The 25,527-nt window shown below is 38.1% G+C and overlaps 1 protein-coding gene across 5 annotated transcripts in view; it reads left to right on the top strand.

The window, feature by feature from the left end:
* EXOC4 (exocyst complex component 4) overlaps nt 1-25,527 on the top strand; it is a 728,800-nt gene that overhangs the window by 69,737 nt on the left and 633,536 nt on the right. For all 5 annotated transcript variants that reach the window (XR_014301432.1, XM_082693983.1, XM_082693984.1 and 2 more), the window contains exon 6: nt 17,456-17,699. Coding sequence is in view for 4 of the 5 variants with exons in the window: in XM_082693983.1 (XP_082550109.1) it covers nt 17,456-17,699 (244 nt within the window). In the remaining variant the exon portion in view is untranslated. The remainder of the gene's footprint in view (nt 1-17,455; nt 17,700-25,527) is intronic.

Genomic DNA, 25,527 nt, shown 5'->3' with positions numbered 1-25,527 from the left:
GGCCTGCATTTAAAGTTGGAGAGGGAGAGTATGCTTTGAATCTGAACACAGATTTAGGGGATTTCTTCTGGAATGGCTCAGACCTACCCTGTCAGAGGGTTCAGCTGAGCGTGGCCCAGATCATCTCTGGGCCTCTGCAAAGAGCCTTCGACTATGGCAGGGCTGGGTTGAGGAGAAGGAGATAGGATTTTTTTTCTGTGAGATGTCCTGCGGGTGCCTTCGGGTCACAGCTAAAGTCCTCAGTACCTTTTAAGGAATGAGGAGTGTCCATTATTGTTGGCTTTGCAGGTGTAAATTAGTTCTTATAGTTCTTTTCTAGTTCTGTAGTCCTATAGAGCTTGAAATAATGAAAAGGTGGAAAGGCAGAAAAAAAATTTGGAGTCAGTCAATACATTTTGTGTAACTAATTGAAAGTGTTTCTTTTGAGAGCCTGACTATATATATTGTTGTTGCTGGGGCATATTTAATTACCTTTTAAAATATCATTTAATTAAGTTTTAGGGTTATTTAGGCTTGGAATCTTGAGGTTTATTGCTTTTACCATAGGAAAAGCATAGAAGTTCTTTTGTAATAGATTTTACTCTGGGTCTACTTAATAATTCAAAAAACCCCAAAAAACAAAAAAGCCAAAAACCCAAAAAACTCTGAACATTTACGTTTATTGTGACACTTCAAAGGTATGTACTAAAGCCTCTTCCTGGAGCTAAAATTTTTCTCCTTCTTTGTGATGTAGTATTGCTATTCTTTTGAGTTTTTTTTTTTTTTAAAGATTTTATTTATTTATTTGACAGAGAGAGATCACAAGCAGGCAGAGAGGCAGGCAGAGAGAGAGAGAGAGAGAGGAGGAAGCAGGCTCCCTGCTGAGCAGAGAGCCAGACGTGGGACTCGATCCCAGGACCCTGAGATCATGACCTGAGCCGAAGGCAGCAGCTTAACCCACTGAGCCACCCAGGCGCCCTCTTTTGAGTTTTGACACTGCTTTGAGCTGTTGTAGAGCATGGAATTATGAAACATTATACATTTATACTTTTGTAATTTACCTCTTCCTCTAGAAGAAATTATCAGTTGTTTTATCTTTGTGTTTTTATAGTGTGAGCCATCACTGCTTAGCCTGGTTATAGCAATTGAAATAATTGTTGCCGAGTCAATGGCCAAATGAAATAAAAATTTTAATTGTTTACAAAGAAATGATAGGGCAGTTATTTTGCAAATGAAAAGCACTGTGTAAATATGAAGTAAGTCAAAAAAATGCTGGTTATGGCAAATTTCAGTAGAAACTCATTTTGCTACATCTATTATTTTTAATAAGACAGCTTACTCTTTGATGGGTACTTTTTCTGTCAAGCCCTGTAGTTGAGTTAGCATTTCTCACTTCATGGAGTTCATGGTAACACTTTTGAGAGTCTGTTCCTTATTGGGGATGACTCTTGAAGAGCCAAGTGGTAGTTGAGTGGCACTGGGGCCATCATGGGTACCTAAGCTACAAACCTTTCTTTTTAGAAGGGCTCATTTCTTTCACTGTTGAAGGTTGTTGTTCTCGTCATTTTTCTGTGGGTGACCAAAAGAGAAGGTTTAAATATGACTGATGAAATGCAGTAGGTAAGATGTGTTTAGTGCCTACCATATATGTAGAACAACATTTTAAGGGCTTTGCATGAATTAGTTCAGTCCTTTAAGAATCTCTGTAGGTAGGTACTACTATTACGATAGCTCCATTTTACAGATGAGAAAACCAGGGCGTAGAGGATTAAAAATTGCTTTAAGTTGACACAGCTGACAAGGAGTAGCGCTGTGATTTCAAGTAAGGATCTGAGTTCCAGAATATGCTCTTCTAACTGGTTTGTTTTCCTGCGAAAAAGCTAGGGATGCTCTGGGTATTAGTTTTCTCCTGTTGCCACAACAAATTATGAGAACCTAAGTTTATCATCTTACAGTTTTGTAGAAGTCTAGTATGGGTCTCATTGAACTAAAAATCAAGATGTTGGCATGGCTGTGTTCCTTCTGGAGGCTCTACCGGCGAGTCCGTTTCCTTGCCTTTTGCAGCTCTTAGGGGCCGCTACTTTCCCAGATTATTGCTCTCTTCTCTTCCTCTCTCTTCCAAACCAGCGACAGTGTGTCACGTCTCTCTCACCCACTCTTCTGCCTCTTCCTCTTTTAAGGACGTGAGTGATTGGATTGATTCCACCTGGCTAATTCAGGTTCCTCTGCCCAGTTCAAGTCCTTGCCTTAAACACATCTGCGAAGTCTCCTTTTGCCATGAGACATATACAGAGAGTCTGGGGATTAGGACATGGGTATCTTTTGGGGACAGTCATTCTGCTTACCACATTCTGCACTACCTATTTTCTGACTTGAGTTCTCTTGAGGAGCCAAGATGTAAAATTTTGACTTTCTTAAAATTATGTGGGAAGTCTTTTTAAATCATTGCAGTTTCAGTCTTAAGGACTATATTAATCTGGGTCACATCATTAAAGGGGGTTATGTAAATGAGGAAGATGGAAATTATTTAGAGAACTGCATAAAATGTTACCAAGGATGTATAAAAGTGTGAGGCTGACGAAATACGCTCTAAATAAAGGGCAGAGATTTTCTTACTCTTAATGAAAAGTAAGTCCTAAGAGTATATCTGTGAAGTGCCCTGCAAGTCATCCTTGAAAGTAATAGTCATTTTCAGCAGGAAATTTAACATAGGCTTTTAAAACTCCCCTCTCATCTTGTGAAATAGTAGAATGGAGGGTGTAATCCATTAGAACTGATGTTTTTTATAGCAGATGTTCCAATAGGGCATCCCCGGATAGAACAGATCTTATTGGGGTGCCTTAAATTTAGGTTGGAGGTGATTCCTGAGGACTTTCAATTAAACAAGAATTTTGATTGTTTGCAAATGAGTCTTTTTCAAATGTCTTCTTTACAGGTAGAGGTGTGAGTGACTTTTCTGTGAGATTTTCCATTATAGTTTACATGTTATGGTTTGTAAGGCATATTCCATCATTCAACTGATGGCTGCAGTCCTATGAGGTAGTTATGGCAGGTACTGTTGTCATTATATGATGATTATTTTTGTATCTCTCCTATTTCAGTCTATTAAATACTTAAGTTATAAAAGTATAGAACTGTAAATGTGTATGTATCATCTAATTAAAAATTTAATTACAAAATGTAAAATCAAGGCACAGGTTGGCAGAAGCAAGAAATCCAGTGAGAGAAAATGATTAGCATCCACTTAGCTTTCCTGCACATTAGTGAAGAAAAGAAATGGCCTTTGAAAGAATCGAGCAAATGACGGGCAATTTACAGAAGAGTCCATAGAACATGGAAAGATTGGCGCATATCCAGCAGAGGTTAAGTATCCCGAATATATAAAGAACCCCTGTAAATCAATAAAACCAGCTAATAAGCAAAAATATGCAAATGTGAAATATTAAAAATTAAGCACAAACATGAATAGGCAGTTTGTGTAGTAAATATAGGAGATTGCTTATACACTCTAGTTAATCAGGTATTTTAAAAACTCACTTTATAAATATATTCCACTCACAGAGGTTGAGCGATCGGTACAGGTTGACCAGATGGTAATTGTTGGAAGGTAGCCTCATGCTGTTCCCACTCTAAATGAGTAAGCAATGTATTTTGCAAGCCTTTCTCCTATTTCTCATCAGTCACGGAATTTTGTAATGTTCAGGAAACTAATGTCTAATTTAGATGTAGTAATTCAACTATAACTTAGGTAAAAGGATGGGAGAAGTATGGAGAAAAGCCAATAATTGTAGTAAAATGTTGGTTTAAGCTTTTGGATTCCCAGTATGTCCTTTCATTTGGCAAACTGCCTTTGGAACGTTTTGACTGAGCAATTACTCCCAGGGTACACAGGCATTTCATTTGTGGCTTCTTTATTCATTTTATGCATGCCCCTGCTGGGATTGCTGTGAATGTAACTATAATGAAACTGGACTTCTTACTTCCTTTCTTTCTGGTACCAGCATAGGTTAAGCAATAAAACCTAAAGAGAGCACCAATTAAATGATTTTTTTTTTTTTTTGCTGCTGTTTTCTCATGTGTATTTTATTTCATAAAATCTTGTTCTGGGATTTGATACTTTTCTTAAAAATTTAGGATTTGATATTTAAATTCTCTCTACATGGAGTGGGAGCTATGAATCCTAACATAAAAGGAGATGAAATTTTCCTTCTTGCAACTCACATATCTAGAAGAGTGAAAGTTCTCCACAACAATGTGATGCCTTTTGAGGTACTTCTGTCCAGAGGTTGGGGCCTCCCTTGGCATTTTAAATCAGTTGTTCCTCAAGTATCCTTCATTTGCTATTAAATATGTTGGTTGGTTTATATGATTAATCATAAGTAGAGTTGAGGACTATATATAATGGAGGCAAAATAGAATTAATAGTTCAGATATTTATAAAGGTAAAAATGAAGCAAGGCCAGAGTTTAATTAAAATACATGTGTTTATTATGAATAGGTGATGAATATAACCATCATTATGTATTTCCTTCTAGATTAATAAATCTTAGTATTTTTCCAGATTTGATTCAGATTCTTTAAAAAAAATTTATAGGTACACTTGAAACCCCCCCATGAATGCATGAATTCTTCCTCAATTCCTTTCTTCTCTCTTCTACCCTTTTGGTAACTACTATTTTGAAATTGTTCCATATCTTTTTCCTGTATGTTTGCATACTTTTACTGTGTGTATGTATGTATATATATATTGTGTATTTATAAATACAGAAACAATATGTATAGTTTACATGTTTATATATGTATATATTTGTATGTAAGTGTTACAATATTGTGTATGTTTGTTTATATATACAAAGTATATTATTTTGAGTATTTTAGGGCGTAAGTAAATTGTGTAGCTTAATTTACATATTTACTTAAGTTTAATGATATAATTTAATGAATTTACTGATCTTGTATCATATGTATCATTCTACTACTTGGGTTTTGAGCTCAACATTACACTTTTTTGGATTTTCTTATGTTATGATGTAGCTCTCGTTTAACTACTATGTAGTATTTTATTATATAATCACAATTTATCCATTCTTCTATTGATAAGTTATAAGTTTACAGTTTTTTATTATTAGGAACCTGATAGCAGTGAGTATTGTTGTACACTGTAGGACAGTTTGTAAACTATAGGACAGTTTCCCAGCTACTGATCTATTGGAAATGGGTTGTAGATATATCGGAGATACTGAACTCTTCAGCCTTTGGTGTAACCAGTCTGGTCTTGGGGCAATTGGAATCTCTAGGCAAGTTCTCTTAGCTACATGCAGCCATCCCCATTTATCCTTGTTGTGCTGGGTAAGTACTGTTATTTTCTGTATGTGCCACGATGCCTCTGAAGTGAAGAAGCCCTATTCCTTGGGGGCCATGTGTGTTGTATCTGTATAGGAATGTTGTGCATTTTAAACTTCACTTGCCAAGTAGCTATTTATTTTATTATTATTATTATTATTATTATCATTATTATTTTAAGCAAGAGAGCAGGTGGGGAGGGGCAGAGGGAGAGAGAGACACTCTTAAGTGGAGTCCAACACTGGGTTTGATTGTATGACCTTGATATCATGACCTGAGCCAAAATCAAGAGTCAGACTTTTAACTGACTGAGCCACACAAGTGCCCCTGCAGATAGCTTTTTAAAGTTATTGTACCAATGTAGATTTCTTTGAATTATGCAAGAGCTTTTGTTTCTCTATTTCTTTCCCTTAAAATTGGCTTTGACTTTTAATTTTTGCAAATGGATTTTCACAAATCTGATAGGCTCTGTGTTTTTATTATTTTAGTTTGTAATTTTAGTTTGCATTTCTGAGGTTTCTAGAGGTGTTGAGAATCTTTCCATGTATATGAATCATTTCGGTCTCTTATAAATTGTCTGTCATTTGCCAGGTTTTTGTTAGGCCATTTTTTTATTACTGTTATAAGAGAGTTAAGTGGATGCTAATCATTTTTCTGTTTTTCTACCCATGCCTTGTAGTTAATCAGTTTAATGAGTTTCTGGTTTATTCTTCCTGTGTTTCTTCTTAAATGTTCCATGAAGGGGAATTTTACTTTAGATACTCTCTTATATTTTGCTATTCTCACTTTATATCCTAGAAATCACTCCATTTTAGTTTGTATAGATGATGCTTTCTTACTATTTTTTTTAAAGATTTTATTTATTTATTTGACAGACAGAGATCAGGAGTAGGCAAAGAGGTAGGCAAAGAGAGAGAGGGAGAAGCAGGCTCCCTGCTGAGCAGAGAGCCTGATGTGGGGCCCCATCCCAGGACCCTGGGATCATGACGTGAGCTGAAGGCAGAGGCTTAACCCACTGAGCCACCCAGGTGCCCTGGCTTTCTTACTATTTTTTTTAACCCTTGCATACTTCTCCATTATGGTGATTTATCATAGTTCAGCCACACTCTTATGTAAGGGTATATAGATTGTTTACTATATTTTGCCTTTATAAGTAGTGATGTAATGAATAACATTGTGCATATGTATTTTCATCATGTTGGAGGTATCATTAGGGTAAACATCTAGAAGAGATAGCTCAGTCAAAAGAGAAGGCCATACATATTTTTTTGGTATGACTAAGTTCCCCAGGAGGGTGGTACCAGCTTGCATTGTACCACAAGTGTGTGAGAGTGCTCCTTTTCCCCACAGCCTTGCCAAATTATGTTGTTAGACCTTTTAATTTGTGCCCATTTGATGGGTGAAAATGGTATCACAGTATTATTTAATTTACATTTCTCTTACTATGAGTCAGTTTGAACAATTTTCTGTAAGGAAATTTTAAAGCCCATTTTGATTTTTTTTGTGAGTTGTCATTGTCTTTCATCCACTTTTTTTCTCTTTTGTCTTTAAATCTCTTACTCTGTTACAAATCAATGGATTTCCTAATATTGAACCAATTTTTCATTTCCTAGAATAAATGCCTCTTGATGATGGTGTGTTACTTTCTCAGTGTGGGGGTAAATTCTGCTTGCTAATATTTTACTTCGATTTTTTGCATTGATGTTTATAAAGGATATTAGCCTACTGTCTAAATCATACCGGATTTTGCCTTCAAGACAGTAATTTGCTTCATAAAAGTAACTGGGAAGCTTTTCGTCATTTTCAGTGCTCTAGAACAATTTATGGGGCATTGGGATTCTCTGATATTTGAAGGTTAGGGAATTTCCCTGTGAAAATTTGGATCTGATATTTTTTCATATTTTTGCTTTTTGTTAATTTTCTGTCTTTTTTCCTGTGTAGCTTGTTCTCTTCAAGCATTCTGTCTCTGTTGGGATCAATTTTAATAATGTGTGTTTTTCTAGGAAATTATTGATTTCATTTAATTTTTCAAATTTTATCTATACAGAGATCAGTATTTTCTTCTGCTTTTGAAATTTCCTTTTCTCTTTTTGTCTTTTTATTTGCACTAGCTCCCTTTTCTTGATCAAAATAGCTGGTGGTTTGTCTATTGTGTTAGGGTTTTTTGTTTTGTTTTTGTTTTTAATTTTCAATAAATAACTAGTATTTTGATTATTGATTAGGGCATTCTTCTGTTCTCCACCTCATTTTCTGCTTTTATCTTTTTTTCCTTCTTTGTGCTTTCTTTTGGTTTATTTTTTCTTCTGATCTAGACATCATATATTTTCTTATATATATTTTCATATATTTTCTTATTTATTTCTTAAATCATATATTTTCTTTCAGTTTTACTGATAGAAGTGTTCAGTGACAAGAATTTTTCTCAACACCTCAAATGCATTCCATAGACCTTGATATTTAATGTTCCCATTATCATTTTAAAAATATTGTCTCATTTCAATTTGTATTAGATAAAAATCCATTGTTTTAAAAGATTTTTTTTATTTATTAGAGAGGGAGAGAGAGAAAGTGCATGAGTTGGGGGTGTGTTGGGAGGGGCAGAGGGAGAGGTAGAGGGTGAAGCATACTCTTTACTCAGCAGTGAGACTGATGGCTGCAGAGCTCGATCCCAGGTCCCCGGGATCATGACCTGAGCTGAAGGCAGACGCTTAACTGACTGAGCCACCTAGGCACCCCTTGATACAGTGTTTTTAACAGAAGAATTTTATTTTCTCTTAATCCTTTCTAGCTTTTTTGTGTTGAGTTCAGAGAGTATTGTTGGTAATACTTTTACTTCATGGAACTTACATTTTCTCTGTGACAATACATGACCACTGTTTGTGAATGTCCCATGGGTGCTTGAGTAAAAGGTACTGTTGGGCTCCGTTATCAAAGGAATGAGACTGAGACAAAGTGAAAGTTATGCAAAACTTGATTCTATGCCAAGCATTAGAAGTTAGACTGACCGACCAGGGCCGCCTCTGAAGAGGGCGACCCCTTCTGGATCTCACAGGCTGGTTTTATAGGGTGTAACCGCAGACCCAAGGTACGTGGCTTCTATTGGTAAGGCGTTTATTCCTGGAATCGATACCTGGAACCGATACCAGGAACTACTGGGGCGTTTATTCCTGGCATGAAGTCTGTGGATTTAAAGAACAATATGGCTACCTAGGCAATATGGAGGCACTCTGGCTAAGCAGGCCCTAATAGTTAAACAGGTTTTAACATTAAATTGGCCCTAACTGGTACATTCTTGGTTATCAGGTATAGAGTTGATATATATCCATAAGATCTGCATTATTTAATTATTGTTTAGGTCTTCGATCTTCTTCTTTTTTGTGTGTGTGTGTGTGATGTATTCAAGTTTTCTATTAGTGAGTTTTCCCCTGTATCTCTGCCTCCCTTGTAGTTTTTGTTTCAAAATGGTAGCTGCTGTTTAATTTGGTATGTCAGTATTTGTAAGCCTTGTTGCGAATTGTGGCATGTGATATTAAACGATGCCCTTTGTCATAATAGTTAATGATTTTTGACTGGTGTCTTTTGTTTATTCTATATTTCTAGCCTTTCTAAATTACTAGTTTTGAGATCTGTGTATAGCCTATTGTTGGGCCCTGCTTTGTGACTCAGATTGAAAATCCTTTTCTTATAATAAGTGAGTATGATCCATTGATGTATATTGATAAGACTAATGTTTTGTCTCAGCTCTATTGTAGTATTTTTTTTAAAGATTTAATTTATTTATTTGACAGACAGAGATCACAAATAGGCAGGGAGGCAGGCAGAGAGAGAGGAAGAGAAGCAGGTTCCCTGCTGAGCAGAGAGCCTGAAGTGGGGCTCGATCCCAGGACCGTGGAATCATAATCTGAGCTGAAGGCAGAGGTTTTAACCCACTGAGCCACCCAGGCGCCCCTCTATTGTAGTATTTTATAAATATGTATATTTGCTATGTTTCTTTTTCTCTGAGATATTCTTTGTTCCTTAAACACTTTTTTGTTGTTGTTGTTGTTTAGGAGGTGTTCTTTTCTGCTAGCAATTGTCTTTTTAATGTTTTAAAAACACAGGAAAAGTGCTCCTAGTCCCTTTTAATGCTTTAATCTTTCCCTCTCACATTTCTGTTTTTGTGAACATCCTTTAATCCCCGTCTTTTGCCTAAATAACAACATGACTTCATTATCCTTTCTTTTCTGCTAGCTTCTATTTGTGTTAATTTTTACTTTTTATTGTTTATAATGTATTTGTCTTAGCTATCTTCCATTCACACCTGCCAGTGGTGTTTTTATCTTAAATCTACACTTAATTGTTTTAAATGCTCATCATCAATCTTTTTTGCTTAAGTTTTCCCACTTATCTCTTGGCTCATCAAAAGATTCCTTAAGAAAAGGCTCATGGGTGCAGAATTCCTTTAGTAGGTCCTGTAGCCTTGGTACTTAAAGGACAGCTTAGATGGGTATAAATTCATTAGTTTACAATTTTTACTTATTGATATTCTTTTTTTTAATTATAAAATGCTACTTCATTATTATCTTCCTTTGTGTGTTTTATGAAAATTCTTTTTTTTTAATTAAAATTTTTTATTTACCTTTAAGTTGGTTAACATACAGTGTATTATTAGGTTCCTGGTGGAGTTTAGTGATTCATCAGTTACATATAACACCCAGTGCTCATTACAACAAGTGCCCTTCTTAATGTCCATCACCTATCTAGCCCATCCCTACCCACCTCCCCTCCAGCAACCCTTAATTTGTTTCCTATAGTTAAGAGTCTCTTGGGACACCTGAGTGGCTCAGACCATTAAGTGTCTGCCTATGGCTCACATAATGATTCCCAGGGTCCTGGGATTGAGCCCTGTGTTGGGCTCCCTGTTCAGTGGGGAGACTGCTGCTTCCTCTCCCTCTGCCACCGCCCCCCACCCCAGCTTGTGCCTGCTTGCTCTCTCTCAAAAGAGTAAGTAAAATCTTAAAAAAAAAAGTCTCTATGGCTTGCCTTTCTGATTTCACCTTGTTTTATTTTTCCCTACTTTCTCCTATGTTCATCTGATTTTTTTCTTAAATTCCATCTATGAGTAAAATCATGATATTTGTCTTTCAATGACTTACTTTTTTTTTTTTTAAGATTTTATTTATTTATTTGACACACAGAGAGAGGTTACAAGTAGGCAGAGAGGCAGGCAGAAAGAGATGGGGGAAGCAGGCTCCCTGCTGAGCAGAGAGCCCAATACGGGACTTGATCCCAGGACCCTGAGATCATGACCTGAGCCGAAGGCAGAGGCTAAACCCACCGAGCCACCCAGGTGCTCTATGACTGACTTATTTTGCTTAACAAAATACTCTCTAGTTCTATCCATGTTATTGTGAATGTCAGGATTTCATACTCTTTGATGTCAGAGCAATATTCCATTGTATATATATGTATCACGTCTCCTTTATCCATTCTTCTGTTGATGGACATCTGAGTTATTTCCATATTTTGGTAGTTGTGGACATTTCTGTTATAAACATTGAGGTTCATGTGCCTCTTTGAATCACTATTTTTGTCATCCTTTGGATAAATACTTAGTAGTGCAGTTGCTGGCTCATAGGGTAGTTCTATTTTTAACTTTTTGAGGAGTCTCCATACTGTTTTTTCAGAGTGGCTGCACCAGTTTGCCTTGTTTGGCCTTGTAAGTTGTGAGCCTGTAGACCTTGACGACTTTTTAACCTAGGAACTTAACAATTGTAATAGGGTATGCCCTGGAGTTTGTTCGTTTGTTTATTTTTTGAATGGCTAATTTTCCCAGGTACCCAATAGGCTCTTTCATTTTGTAGATTCAAGATTTTTTAAAAAATAATTTTAAACAACCTGTTGTTTGTTTTTCTTCTAATATGTTACCTTTTTCTTTGTCTGTCTTCCATTTCTACTACTTTCTCTTTGGTCTTTGTAGTTTTTTCTTTATATCCCTTTTATTCTCTATTTTGGTTCCCTGAATTTCCTTAATACCCTTTATGAGATACTCATTTGTGTCTGTTTTCTCTTGGGTATTTTAAAATTTATTCCTGCCTGAAATAATATCCTTTTTCTTCCATTATCTCTTCTCAGTTTAGTCCATTTGCTTCTCAGACCTTTCTTTTATTTGTCCATGTCTGTTCATAGTTTTGGGATTTCTGACTCAAGATGGCTTCGTATCTGCAGGTTCTTGTTTGAATATATTTCTTCCATCTGGAGTGTTGCTAACTAATATTCTTGGCTTCAAGATAGTTTTGTTGCAAGAAATTTTCCTCTTTTAATGTGTGGTGGATTTTCTGACAACCCTTCTCCCCCATACCTTCATAAGAATTTGTTCATTTTTTCCTGCTCTCTTTTTATGGGTTTAGGGTGTTTAATTGAATTCCTAGATCATTGGCTCCCTCTTCTGTCAGCATAGCAAAATCCAAATACTTGAGTGTGTTATTTGTTTTGATGGTAGGAGAAGGTTGTTCTCAGAATTTTGGCTCTCTCATGGTGTCCTGAATTTTCTCTTTATGCTTCTTTCTCCCTTCACTATCCAGTAGCCAAAGGACATTTCTCTCTTCCTTTTGTCTGATTTCTCCCATAGAAGCTGGGGGTCTCAAATACTGGTCCTACAAATTATCTTCTCTTAAACTCTCTTCCCTCTAGTCCACACTCTCATCTCTTTGGATACTTTTTGAGTATCTGAAATGTAGGGTGGTCATAGTCTTTTTTAGATCAGTCTTAGGATCATCGCTAACGTCCTAGTTTTTTCATGGTTCTTCAATAGCCTGCTTTTGCTTGCAACAAAGCCTTGTGGCAGAGCAGAGGTGGGCCAGGAACCTGGGAGATTCTTTGATGGGATTAGGTGTTTTTTTCTTATTTTTATTTATAGTTGTTGTGAATTTGGGGGCATTTTCAATCTGCAGGTTATCCTGAGGATATGATTTGTATGAGCTTTGTTTGTTCTTCTGGCTGTTCTGTGTTGTTTTTGGAGGAAATAGGAGAAATGGGGAATTCAGTAATTTCCATTGTCTCTAGCAATCCAGGAGTTCCTAAAGCTAGGTGTTGTAAAAGTACATTTTCCCCCCTTTCTTGGGGGTTTGTTTTGTGTTTTGATGTCATATTACCTCCTTTAATATACACAGTTGTGTAGGTAATATTATTTCCATTTTACCGATGGGAAAGTTGAAGTCTTGCAAGATTTAATGACTTCAGAGAGATTTACCCAGTTAGATTGTGGTAGAGTTGATAATCAGATTTAAAGTCCTATGAGGCCCCACTCTTGCTCTTTTTACTACATCATATTATCTCTTTGGGCAATTGAACTCACAAAACCCAACACATATTATTGAATATTAATATAAACAATTTTTTCATCTGTTCCTTGTGTCTTCTCTTATCCTCTTGCCCACTTAAAGTTTTTAGTAGCCACTTTTCCACTGGTGGCTACTCCTTGACTTTCAAAGATGCATCCTCCTTGCTCTAAAAGAGATCATGTATGTTAAGCGCTGTCCCAAGGGAGACGGAACAGTATCGTTTTGGTTGTTTTTATCGCAATAGTCTACCCTTCACTCTCCCTCCCCTTGAAACATACCATCGTTTCCCCCTTAGCCCACTTTCACTTATGGGCGGACCTGGGCACATTCATTGTGCTTTCCTTCTCCACTTCCGGGATGAAACTATTTCTGCGCTGAGACTATAAAAACCCTTAGCTTCATGTAAATGATGGTCCCTAGTACAGAGTTGGCAGTAACTTTTGGCAGCCTCCTTTCAGGAGTAGGGTGTTATATTGTCTGTAGTTTCTTTTAAAGTAATTTAATCTGCACCTTAGGGGTGCTTAGTTAACATTTCTGAAGTACCTTAATCAGGAATCCACACTTCAGGGGTAGTTAGTTAACATTTGAAAGACCCTAATCAAGATTCTATACTCCAGGGGCAACCCGTGCATCTGTACCAGTGGGTGCATTAATTAGAATAAAAGATGTTAGAGGTAATTTTTCATTGGTGAGATGAATGGTATTTAAGATAAATAGTTGACCAGGTATCTCCACTGGGATGTGGATGGAAGATAAGGATTTGATGAGACCAGAAGCGTCTGTAGGTGTAGAGCTTTATTTGGTCCTGTGCTTGTAGCCCTCCATAGAGGACTTGTGGGCTCATCTAGCCAGTGGTGCGTGTCAAGTCTCTGTAACACCCAGTGGGCTAGATCTTGCCTGCCTCCGCCTGCTTCTCCACACAGACATTGTTGGACACATATTCTGGCTCCATTCCTTTTTTCTATTGCTTGTCCACAGAGATGTTACTCTCAGTTTTGAATCAGACTATTTCTTCATAACTTCTTAGTTTCTATTTTGTGTATAACTATCTTGAGATTGGGTATCTCAACTATGAATTTATAGTGCCATTTTGACCAGAATTACTATTAAGTGGTAACTTTCTTATTTTCTATTTGAGAGCATTGTCATTCTACTGAGGCAAGATTCCTGCCTATGGGGACAGGTTGGGGGTATGTAATTCTCTTGGTACTTTATTGGGTTAAGTAGGCTTGGTGAGTTTTTTGAAGTTTCCTTTTTATATTGAATTTATATCGAATTCTGTTCAATAGTGACACAGTTCTCCTGTTATATAGACATAATGTTCTTGAATACAACATGTAAATGAAGTTATGGATGTAGGTCGAAATCAGATCTGCCATATCTGTATACTTTAGTTACCATGCATAGCATAAAGCATGACATTTACCAGGAGTTTCTGTGGTAAACACTACCATTATCTCTTACAATTTAACATGTACAAATCTTAAGTTAAATAATGAAGCTTATTCAGTACAAAGTTAAAGTGTATCACCAGGGTTCTTGTGCAGATTTGATGACATGTATATATAGCCATGGTGCATGTTACTCATATTTTCTTACCAAACATACCAAGAAAAGAAAGCAGTTACAGACTAGTCTCATTGCTTCCTGTACTCAGTGGGAAACAAAAGGTAGTTTTCTTTTACAGAAGACTTACCTGCTTAAGTGGATTATTCACTTTCTCTGTAATTTTTAAAATGGGCTATCTGTAATCTAGGTGAACAGAATTGGTTATAGGCCATGGAACCAGAGATGTATAGATTTACTCTAAGTTGATAGAATCATGGAATTGTGGAGCTTGGGAGGACTGGAGATAGCATCCAGGTAATTGTTTCATGAGTCCCAAAGTGTCTTTGTTAAACCTTCATGAATCCATGCTTAGCCTCAAACCACTTAGGCATGTATACCTACACATCCGTATCTTCCTCCTTCCTTTCTTGTCTATGCGTGTAATAAAAAACAGTTGGGGCCGATAGGATTTTAGTAGTAATAGTGGGGAAGAACATGAAAATCTTAGTATTTAGCACTGTTTTGCCACTGAGGGTCTTCAAAAGCAGGTTCAGGAAATCCTCACTTAACAAGTCTCTTCAGAGCAAAAAGATCAGAGAGAACTGGGTGAGAGAGTATAGTATTTCTAATTATAAAGTGTTCTTAAACCTGCACTTTGAGTACTGTATCACTGTAGATTCAAGGGAATGAATGGTTTGGTGTTAAGTTATTTGGAAGTATGTACATTTTGTTCTGATGATGGTGGGAGGCCCGTACTGAATTTCAGCTATATTATTTTTGTACAAGACTTTTTCCATAAAGCACCAATAATTCTATCTGACCTCACCGTGATTATTGGACTAGTCTTCATGGTTGATTATATTATCCTTTTAAATTGCCTTTTAATTTTCAGCTGATGTAAGTGAAATAGATAATATAAATTAATTAATATTGGATCTCTCACTGTTTATGCTCCAGGAGATTTCAGGAGACAAACAGAAAGATAAGGTTCGAAACAAATGTGCCATTTGAGGCTCTGGCATGTTATTATTCATACCTTGCTTATTTGTTATTTTTTAATAGGCTCTCTATCATATTAGTGCACAGATAAGTAGCTCTATGCCACACCGTCTAGGGGCTGTGGATCTTACTACATTTATCTCCTCACCAATCACTCTTGTGGCAGATGCTCGTGACACACAGGTGGCCCCTTGCTTGTGTCTGTTTGTGACTCATATGTGCTCCTTCGTGAAGATCATTTTCTCTCGGCTAAATTTCTATTACTTTTTTCCCTGCCTGAAGCTCTGCTTATAGTTGTGCTTCATTCCAGCTGCGCCCCGCCCCCCAACCTGCAACGTGCTGAATTTAGATGGCTCCTTGGCTGCTAAGTATTTCTCTCTTCTTGCTGCCGGGATTGGTTTTGCAGGATGGAGGAAGAAGTCTGTGGCCTGAGGGGTCCAGTTCTTAAAGTATAAAACAAAACCAGTAACTAAAATGTCAATTTTTGGAATGTCACATTTGGAAATATCAATGCCTTATGTTTTGTTTTTTTGTTTGTGGTTTTGGGTTTTTGTTTTTGTTTTTTGCCGTCAAAATTGTAATCTTCACAGGCTTAAGTCACCTTGGTTCTACTCCCGGCTTTACTAGTCTTACAATTTTTTAAATGAAATACCACCTCTTCAAATGTGCTCTGTGTTGCAAAGAAAATCCTAGGAATTTGTTCTTGCTGTGCTTCTGTCTCTCCACATGGTTTTCAGCTTCGTGGATAAATACGAGGAGAACGTCTTCAATGAAAACAAGCTTGTTGAAGTAATTATATCCTGCATGTCCTTAAATGCTTTTGGTTCGTATTGAAGTGCATTTTACGAGTTGGGAACATGAATAGAAGGGCTTGAAGAGAATAGCGTGCGTATCATCTGAGGTAGGGGTTTTGGAGACTCTGTGCAGTGGTTACATGGATTTACTGCCTGTAGTGGGATATTTTCATTCTTCCCTAATCAGTAGATTGCAGTGCATTCCAGTGGTGCTGGAGCACTTGGAGTGGACTCGTAGTATCATTGAGCTTGACTTCCCCCAAAGAAGAAGGTATGCAGTCTTTCAGGATATCACATATTTTAAAAACCTGTCAGTTGTTTTGAAGAATAGAGAGGAAAGGATGGGGAAGACTTGAACTGTTAGGGTCCATCTTCTGGCTTTTACTCACTTTTGCTTCATTCTATCTAAATCCAACCATTGTTAAAACGAGAGAATTATTTTTGGGTATTTTGGGGCACATATTTGTGTGTGTGTGCATTAGTTGGAAGGGAGGGCCTGTGGTTTTCAGTCGGTCATGGAGGTCTCAGATCCCCATCACTCGCTCTCCCCAGCTTCTCAGTGGGGGGTAAGAACCAGTGTGCTAGGCTGCCCTCTTCCGTCCCAAAGCCTGTAGACCTATGGAGACTTTTGACATAAAATTATTTATCAGAAAACTAACAGGGATTTGCAAGACCCATTTTCAGTAGAGTGTGTTATGGTAGACCTATGTTTAGAGAAAAGTAGAAGGTGGTTCTTTGGTATGTATGGAAAGTCTTCATTACTCTTTTCCTCAGAGTCGTGTCTCACTTTGTACATACCGTTCTTTAGTTTTCTTCATCTCTTGTCATTTGTTTAAACTAATTTACCTTATTTAACTTACCTCTTTTTTATCAAGTTACTTATCTTTTGTAAGGATTAAATAAGAGTTTTGAGACTGTGGCTCTCAGGAATTATCCTGTAGCACCAAGTATGGCATTTTATCAACAGCGAGTGCTTAATAAATGTCATGAACGGACTGGCTCATTGTGGAAGTGGCTGTCCGTGGAAAACTTTCTGTGGAGATTTCCTTGTTTTTAATGGCTTCCACCTCTTATTTTAACTGATGGCTATGTTCTGAGGAATGTAACTGTTACTTTGTGGTTCTTAGTCTCTCTGTGAATATAATTTGGGGGGGATATATATATATTTTTAAACTTTTATTTTTCAGTGTTCCAAGATTCATTGTTTATGCACCACACCCAATGCTCCACGCAATACGTGCCCTCCTTAATACCCACCACCAGGCTCGCCCATCCCCCACCCTCCTTTCCTCCAAAACCCTTAGTTTGTTTCTCAGAGTCCACAGTCTCTCATGGTTTGTTTCCCCCTTGAAAAGTCTTCTCTAATTCCTTTAAGGCGGTAATCAAAGCTGTGATCCCATTTATTCAGTGTGCTCTGTTTTTGAATCTTGCAATGGAACCCTTTTCTTTTCTTTTTTTCTTTTCTTCCAGCAAGGGAGATGAACCTGCAGGACATCAAGGAGGATTTGGAATCGGATCCAGAGGAGAACAGCACCCTTTTTATGGGCATCCTCATCAAGGGGCTGGCCAAACTGAAGAAGATTCCAGAGACTGTTAAGGCGATCAAAGAGCGCTTGGAGCAGGAGCTACAGCAAATTGTGAAGAGGTCTACAACCCAGGTAGCAGACAGTGGCTATCAGAGAGGAGAGAATCTCACTGTGGAGAACCAACCAAGGTAAATGGGCATGCAGTTTGTAGTTTTGAGAATTCTACATTTTCTAGGATGGGGGCTAGGTGAACAAGTTTCTATTGATGTTATTTCTTGAACTTGGGGTACTAGAGCCCATACAAACTCAGATTGGTGAAAATAGCTGAATAGGCATTATTGGTTTGAAAAGTTTTAAAGCATATTGTTCATACTCAAATGAAGAAAACTATTGAATATTCAATACTAAGCATTATTCAAGGCATTTATGTATATTATTTCATTTATTCCCACCACCACTCTATGAGCTACTTATTAGTGTCTACATTTTAAAATTAGGGAAACTGGGGCTCAGACACTAATAATTAGTTCAAGGTCACAGATGAAGTGGCTGGCCTTGGAATTGATGCATCTCTGTGGCCTTTCCTCTGTCCTCAGCTTTCTCTTTTGATGTGTGGTGATATTTGCCAATAAGGCAAAGAGGTTTCAGGAATTCCTGTATCTATTTAAAATAGCTAATAGGGGGCACCTGGGTGGCTCAGTGGGTTAAGCCTCTGCCTTCGGCTCAGGTCATGATCTCAGGGTCCTGGGATGAGTCCCGCATCGGGCTCTCTGCTCGGCAGGGAGCCCGCTTCCTGCTTCCTCCTCTCTCTCTCTGCCTGCCTCTCTACCTGCTTGTGATCTCTCTCTGTCGAATAAATAAATAAAATCTTTTAAAAAAAATAAATAAAATAGCTAATAGGATTTGGGTTTCATAATTCTTGTTTCATAAGGAGAAACTGAAATTGTACTACAGTCCTAACTCTGTCTAACTCATACACTGAGAGATCAAGTCTGCCAAACCAGAGTTCAGGGCATAATAGACTAATATCACTTGACCGTGGGACAAGATATTTGAAATGGACTTTTCTAGAAAATCTAAGACATACTCTACACAGGTCTCTGTTCCTCGCCACCTCCTTCTCTGCTGTTACCCTCCCCCAACCCTCCATGCTTACCAGGGCAGGGATTTGTCACAGTGGAGGGGCAGGGAGAGACCACTGGAAACTACAGTTTCATGTAGGGGCAGAGGGCAGAGTGGAGCAGGTCTTCTCTTAAATGATGTCAGTTCCTGGGGGGTGCCAGACAGTATGTGGAGGGGATCATAATCTCGTGGACCTGTTGTTAAGGGAATTCTGCTCTTTGTATATAGGACTTAAAAGTTTTTTTTCTTTTTTTCTTTTTTTAAGCAAATAACAAATTTAAGGAGAAAGAAGAGCTTACTTAGAATTTCTCAGACTTTAAATATTTTAGAAAAATTAATGTGTTCTATTTGTATTTTCTATATTCCTTGATGTATCTAAATAACTAAATAACATTGATTTTGATTATTCCTTAAAGCTCTTCAAAAGTTAATTCCCTTGAACTTCATTCAAAAGTGCAGTTGGTATGGGGCGCCTGGGCGGCTCAGTTGGGTGAGTGTCGGGCTCTTGGTTTCGGCTTGGGTCATGATCTCATGGGTCGTGGAATCGAGGCCTGCATCGGACTCTGCAGTCAGTGGGGAGTCTGCTTGAGGGTTTTCTCCCTCTGCTCCTCCCATCACTCGGTCTCTCAAATAACTAAGTCTTTAAAAAAAAAAATGTGCAGTTGGTGAAGAAACCGTCTTCCACCCATCTCCTGCCATAGACCATTTCAAAGCACGTGTTTTGATGGGTTTCGGAGTCAGGTAGACCTGCTTTTGAATGCCTACGTGAGGTCACGTGATTACAGTTTAGTAGAACAGTGCCAGGAAGAACTATTACATGTCTAGGTATCTATGAACACACGCATTTATTTATTCTTGCTTCCTTCCTGAACTGCTGTGTTCTTTGATCACTCACATTGTGATCCAGAACAGCTGGGGAATGGTTCTAAATTGAACTTTGCTTTTCTTCTTTCTTTGCCCGGTGCCTGGATTTCCGTGAAGACCTTTTGCCTCCTTACTAATGAACACTCCAAAATTCTGGCTTGCTATTTGCCCTGTTGCTGCAAGTCCCTAGATGAATATACTGAACTTTCATAGGGAAATAACATGACTATAGTGTATATTGGAAATAAAACGAAAGGGCACGGATCAATAACTTTTCTGCAAATCTCATTACAGTACCCTTAAAAGCAATGTGTCTTTCATAGGATTTTGACCCCTTCCTCTTCCATTCCCTAAGCCCCTTCCAGTATTCACAAGTGGAAATTACAGCTGTAGAAGTAGAAATTCAGCATACAGCCCCAGGAAATAATAAATGTTTCCTCTGTGAGGAATGAGTTAGCAGAAGGGCACCCCCCCCCCCGCCCCGCCCCTGTAAGGTTTTTTGTTGTTGTTGGTATTCAGAGCTTTTGTAGGCAGGATATATTGGACACTGGCAAGTGAACAAGCCACTGGTCTTGGTTTCATGTGTATAACACGATCCCATTTTATAAAATGTACAAATCTGAAAAATATGAGCCCAAACTACTAAGAGATAAAATAGTTGAGAGAGAACAAATTTTGGGGGTGAGCCTCTCTTCTTGAGTCTTAGGCTGGGATTCCAAATGACCAATAATTTTGAGTTAGTCTGTGGTGGCTCTGTGCTTGCAGGTGCCTTAAAATTCCCAGACTAATGTCATTCAGAAGTGATTGGCCTTGTTGCTTCTAGAAGCTGAAAATTTTAGAAGGGATATTGTCAGATTATCCCTTGAAGCTTGCATGGTATTTTATGTTCATCAAACTGTACCGGGATGTGTTAGTGGTGTTTATTTTAGAAAGAAGTCATAATACTTCATATTATTTACAATACAAGAAATCTTATGTAAAAGTACAAGAATCTGGTTTTCTTTAAGTTGGAATGTAGGTAAAAAGAACCATAAATCCTTTTTTACCCCCAATATGCACATTCTTTCCCTCCCCCCCCCCCCCCCAGTGAATTAACCTCTTCCAGATCATTAGCATATAAATGCTACTCTGAGGCAAGATACCAGTACTATAACTTTCCTTAAAAGTTTTATTGTTCAGCATCATCTTATTAAATATAGTCTGGTTGTGATGCATTGCAGGCCTGTTTTCATTTGTCTTTATGTAAAGAGAATTAATGTGGTGTGCTGTTTTGCTAGAAAAGAAGAAGGAACCAGGCTAGTGAATTGTCATGCTTCACTTCCTGCAGAGTCAGAATATTTCCGCAGCCAGTTTTTAAAAATCACTTTGGTGACCCACTTATTTTTTGATACTGGACCTCCCCCCCCCAACTATCTGTTGTCTATTTATTGGAGAGATAGTCTTTCTCTTCATTCATAATCTATGAATATAAACCTCTGCTTACTATTAAAGAAAAATTCCTGTTGCCAACTCGCTATAAATGTAAGAGCAACATGTGCTTTGCTAATCTCCCAGAACCTCCTGCTACCCATAATTTCCTCTGAAAGACAGGCAGTGTCTTCAGTTTCAGATGGCTCATGTGGTCTACAGTCTGGGCACCTCATTACCCATTTCTTCCTCTCCTGCTGTGTAATTACTGCTTTTTTCCCAAAATCTAGCCCGTGAGCATTTCATAGCATTTTCGTTTCCAAGAAGCTGGAAGAAGTTCTTTAATAATTAACAAATAGGAAAAGCGTGAGGAAGAGGTAAAAGAAACAAAATCCTCTCAAGGTTCAATGTCAAGAATATGGAGGAGAGGAAGAAGGGGGAAAAGTGAGTGATTTGCACGTGTGAGGCACCTCTTCGGTCTATTTACAAATGGCCCCGTTTAAATTTGGAGGCAGCAAGTCATTGCAGGGGGAGGTGCTGGAGGGCTGCTCAGCTTTAGTAAAACTGCTGGTCTTGAAGAGGGCAAGAAGGGGTTGAATGTGTTGAAGCCATGGCTGCTATGGAAACCCGTTTTCCTTTTGGAAAGAGATCCTTTTGCCATGTTCCTTCGTCTTGGTTAAGAATGCAGGAAGATGAAGCGTCTGATCTAAAAGGCAGAGAACATTACATGTTCTGTGCCCACTGGGATGGTAAAGATTTGTGGAAAATACAGGAAAGAAATACGCTTTAACGCTGAAAGTGGTTGTATTTGGATAACGTTGTAGGTTTTTCCTCCCTCTCTATTTTGTAACTGTTATTAAGTTCTAGTGAAAAATTAATTATTTAAGAGTTAAAGTACTAAAGTTACTTTAATCAGAAGAAATCCTTGAAAATGAAAATGCCTAATGAGGGTATCAGTATGGAAACATGTAATTAATACCTGTTTGGAGACTAACAGGATCTGGACCATTAGATTACCTTCTATGTTATATGTGTGTGTGTGTGTGTGTGTGTGTGTGTGTGTCTGTTTGGTTTTGGTTATCTTCTAACTGCTCCTAGAATGGAAGCCTTGAAAGAGAACGAGTTTGCTTTGCTCAGCACCCTGTCCTCAGAGTGTCGCGCAGTGCCCACCTGACCCAATATTTGTTGAATGAAAGAATGAATTCCTACATATGTTGAATATCTATCGTGGACCAGACACTGGCCTGAAACGCCAAAGAAATAAGGCATAAGTTTAAAGTCCAGAGAGGGAGGAAAGGCATTAATCGGAGAACTTTTCAATAAGTATATTAGTTTATTATGCTCTTCTTCTTCATTTTTGAAATGTGAAATTTTCAATAATATAGGATTTAAATGTTTATTTCCTTTTCAGTGAACTATCTACTTTTCTGGTTTTATTTTTTTTTTTTTTTAAAGATTTTATTTATTTATTTGGCAGACAGAGATCACACGTAGGCAGAGAGATAGGCAGAGAGAGAGGAGGAAGCAGGCTCCCCGCAGAGCAGAGAGCCCGATGTGGGGCTCGATCCCAGGACCCTGGGATCATGACCTGAGCCGAAAGCAGAGGCCTCAACCCACTGAGCCACCCAGGTGCCCCACTTTTCTGGTTTTAAAAAAAAATTTTTTTTTTATTGATTTGTGAGAACTCTCTATTATGAAAATTAGTTGTTTGGGATTTATTTGATAATTTCCCCTCAATTTTTCTCTTTTGACTTTGTTTATGGTCTACGGTTATACCACTGTGACACACTTGGTCATGGGTTTTTTTTAGACCTGTGGCTGGAGTCAGGCATATGAGTCTTTTTCAAATAAGTAGCATTTCCTTCCATTTTTTTCTTTTTCTATTAGTTACTTTTCTCCTAAGTCTCTGAAATGTAGGATTTTGTGGGATTGGTCATTTTATTGGACAGAAAAGTCATTTAGGAGCAGCTTTGAAGCAAGGTCAAGCATTTGTCCTTGTGGCTTCGTGTAGCCATTCCCAGCCACTGCATGTAGCACCTGGACATGCTTGGAATCAGGAGGGCCTTGATGTAATTTAGAGGAGTCGTTAATTCGAATCAAAGCAAGCGGGAAGCAAGTAAATTTAACTTCAGTGATTATGATATCATTTGATTAAATCTCTACTTTTGATTACACATATCAGTGAGAACATGCTTTAAATATACTCAACTGTTAAATACTGAAGGGTATGATAGGATGAACCAACGACATACAGAGGAAATTCCACTATTCTTCAACTAGAGCATATCCCCTGCAGCTTTACTGCAGTATTTTTAGAACAAATGAAAGGAGTTAATTCTTTACATGTGGGACTTAATATACCAGTTGTTAACTAAAACATAAAATTTATTACCATGGAAGGTAGTACTGCCTCCAAATCTATGTATGTTCTATTAAGACTTAAGAAATAAATTGGTCATAGCTTTGTGACATATCAGGTCATTAGTAATGTGAGTAATGTTCTTCACTCTCTTGTAAGCATGAAATTGGACAGCTATCTTTCCGATTGTGTATTGTTCTTGGGTGATGATCTTCAGAGCAAGGGTGTTTTGCTAAATGGGACGGGTCTTAATATGGGATTGCTTCAATCTTTATTTATATCTGTTAGGGTAAAAAAACAAACAAACACACACCATCAACAGAACCTGCCTTTGAATTCTCTTGTTTTCCATGGTATTACAGGTTCGAATTAGAGATCATATGAGTTAAAGGACTGGCAGATAAAATCTGTTTCATGGTTTATTGATAACATTTAGGTGTCAGCCTTCCTGCTGCATCCAGACCCCCTCCTCTATCTGCAGGTGGTGGGAGCTACCTTAGGTCCTATTTTCTGTACACTTGTTGATGTTAGATGAAAAGGTATTCCACATTCAAACTGACATGAGGTCTTTCATTGCAATAACACAAATAAAACCCTTGTGTCAAATGACAGCCTTCCCTTGCTGATGTGTACCTTTATGTCAGATGGGATTAAAGCATTGTCTTGAGTCTCTTAGGCTGTATTTCGTACCTTGGGGGTTCTTCTGACTCCTGGCCCATTTCATTACCATCATCTCTAATCAGACCAGACTAGGAGTTAGTAAGAGGGGACTTAACTTTGTGTTTTTGCAGCCTGACCTAGGGCTGGGCACATACTGAATTGCCCAAGAATGTTAATGAATAAGAAAAAGATGCTAAGAAGACAATTTTTTAATAAGAGGAAGTGAATTTAAAAAAAAAAAAAATCTCTGTACCAGGAGTGGGGTTAAGGAGCAGCACCAATGCCATTTGGAAGCTGGAAGTGGAGGGCAATTGAAGTGGAGTATCTGGGTGGGGACAGGCCCCCGGCACCCCCCCTCCCCCAGTCTGTGCCTTAGGCAATTCGCGTGCTTGTCAGAGCTTGAGAACACTCCTTACAACATCTCAGACATCACAGAGTTTTCTGCTTTTGTAGTATTTATACTTTTGTCATCTGATACCTCAGCTGAGCGGCCCTCCCCACTGGCCTCATCAGAGGTGGGGGGTTATTAATCCCAGATTTACTCAGGGAAATGTGAAAGCCAAAATAATTTGACAGTTCACAAAGCTTGATGGTGGCAGAATTAAGAGTAGAAGTAGTCTCTCTCTGTCAGGGAGTTTGCTTTCTGTCTTCTATGAAATTGACGCTCCCAGTTCTTTTCCTGAGCCTGCTTTTGTTTTTCCACCCGAGAAAGGCCGTATCTGCACTGACACATCCATTCTCCCACCCACACCCCCCGTTGTGATCGATGACAGGCCTCTCAGAGATAGCTGGACATGTTAAAAAGTGTGATCAGCAGCCCCAGAGTAAATGGATCTTAATTAGCTCACCTGAGAATTAAACTGATGACTTAGATACCTAAGCCATTCCCCCCTAGGGACCTAGCACATTCTTGTACTAAAAATATACATCTAACATCTTTAGTTATCTCTGAGCAGTAGATTTATGGATACTTTTAATAATGTTCTGCTATGATGATGTATTATTTTGGCCCGGGGGAGAGGACTTCCGCCCCTCCCACCCAGCTTCAGTGAGGTATTATACTTGATTTACAACACTGCGTAAATTTAAGGTGTAGAACATGTTGATTGGACACCCTTACATATTGCAAAATGATCTCTAGCAACTGCATCACGTCAGTTAATTCCCATTTCTTTTTTGCGGGGAGAACTTATGATCTACTCTTAGCAACTTTCAAGTCCATAATATGGTACTAACTCTAGTCACCATGCTATACATTAGCTACCCAGAACTTACACAATTACAGCTGCAAGTTTGTACTATTTGACCAGCTCCCCATTTTCTCCACCCCTAGCCCCTGGCAACCATCGTTGTAATCTGTTTCTTTGAGTTTGGCTTTTTTTTTTTTTTTTTAGATTCTTCATATGTGAAAACACATAGTATTTGCTAGACTTATTTGCCTTATCCTGATACCCTCAGATTTCATCCATGTTGTCACAAATGACAGGATGTCCCCCTTTCTCCTGGCCAAATCATATTTCATTGTACGTATGTATATAGGTGTGTGTGTATATGTGTGTATACACACACATGTATACCACATCTTCTTTATCCACTTGTCCGTT

Source organism: Mustela nivalis, assembly GCF_964662115.1.
Source record: "Mustela nivalis genome assembly, chromosome: 12".
NCBI lineage: Eukaryota > Metazoa > Chordata > Mammalia > Carnivora > Mustelidae > Mustela > Mustela nivalis.
The sequence above is the reverse complement of the archived record's forward strand: the minus strand, read 5'-3'. Positions and strand labels throughout refer to the sequence as shown.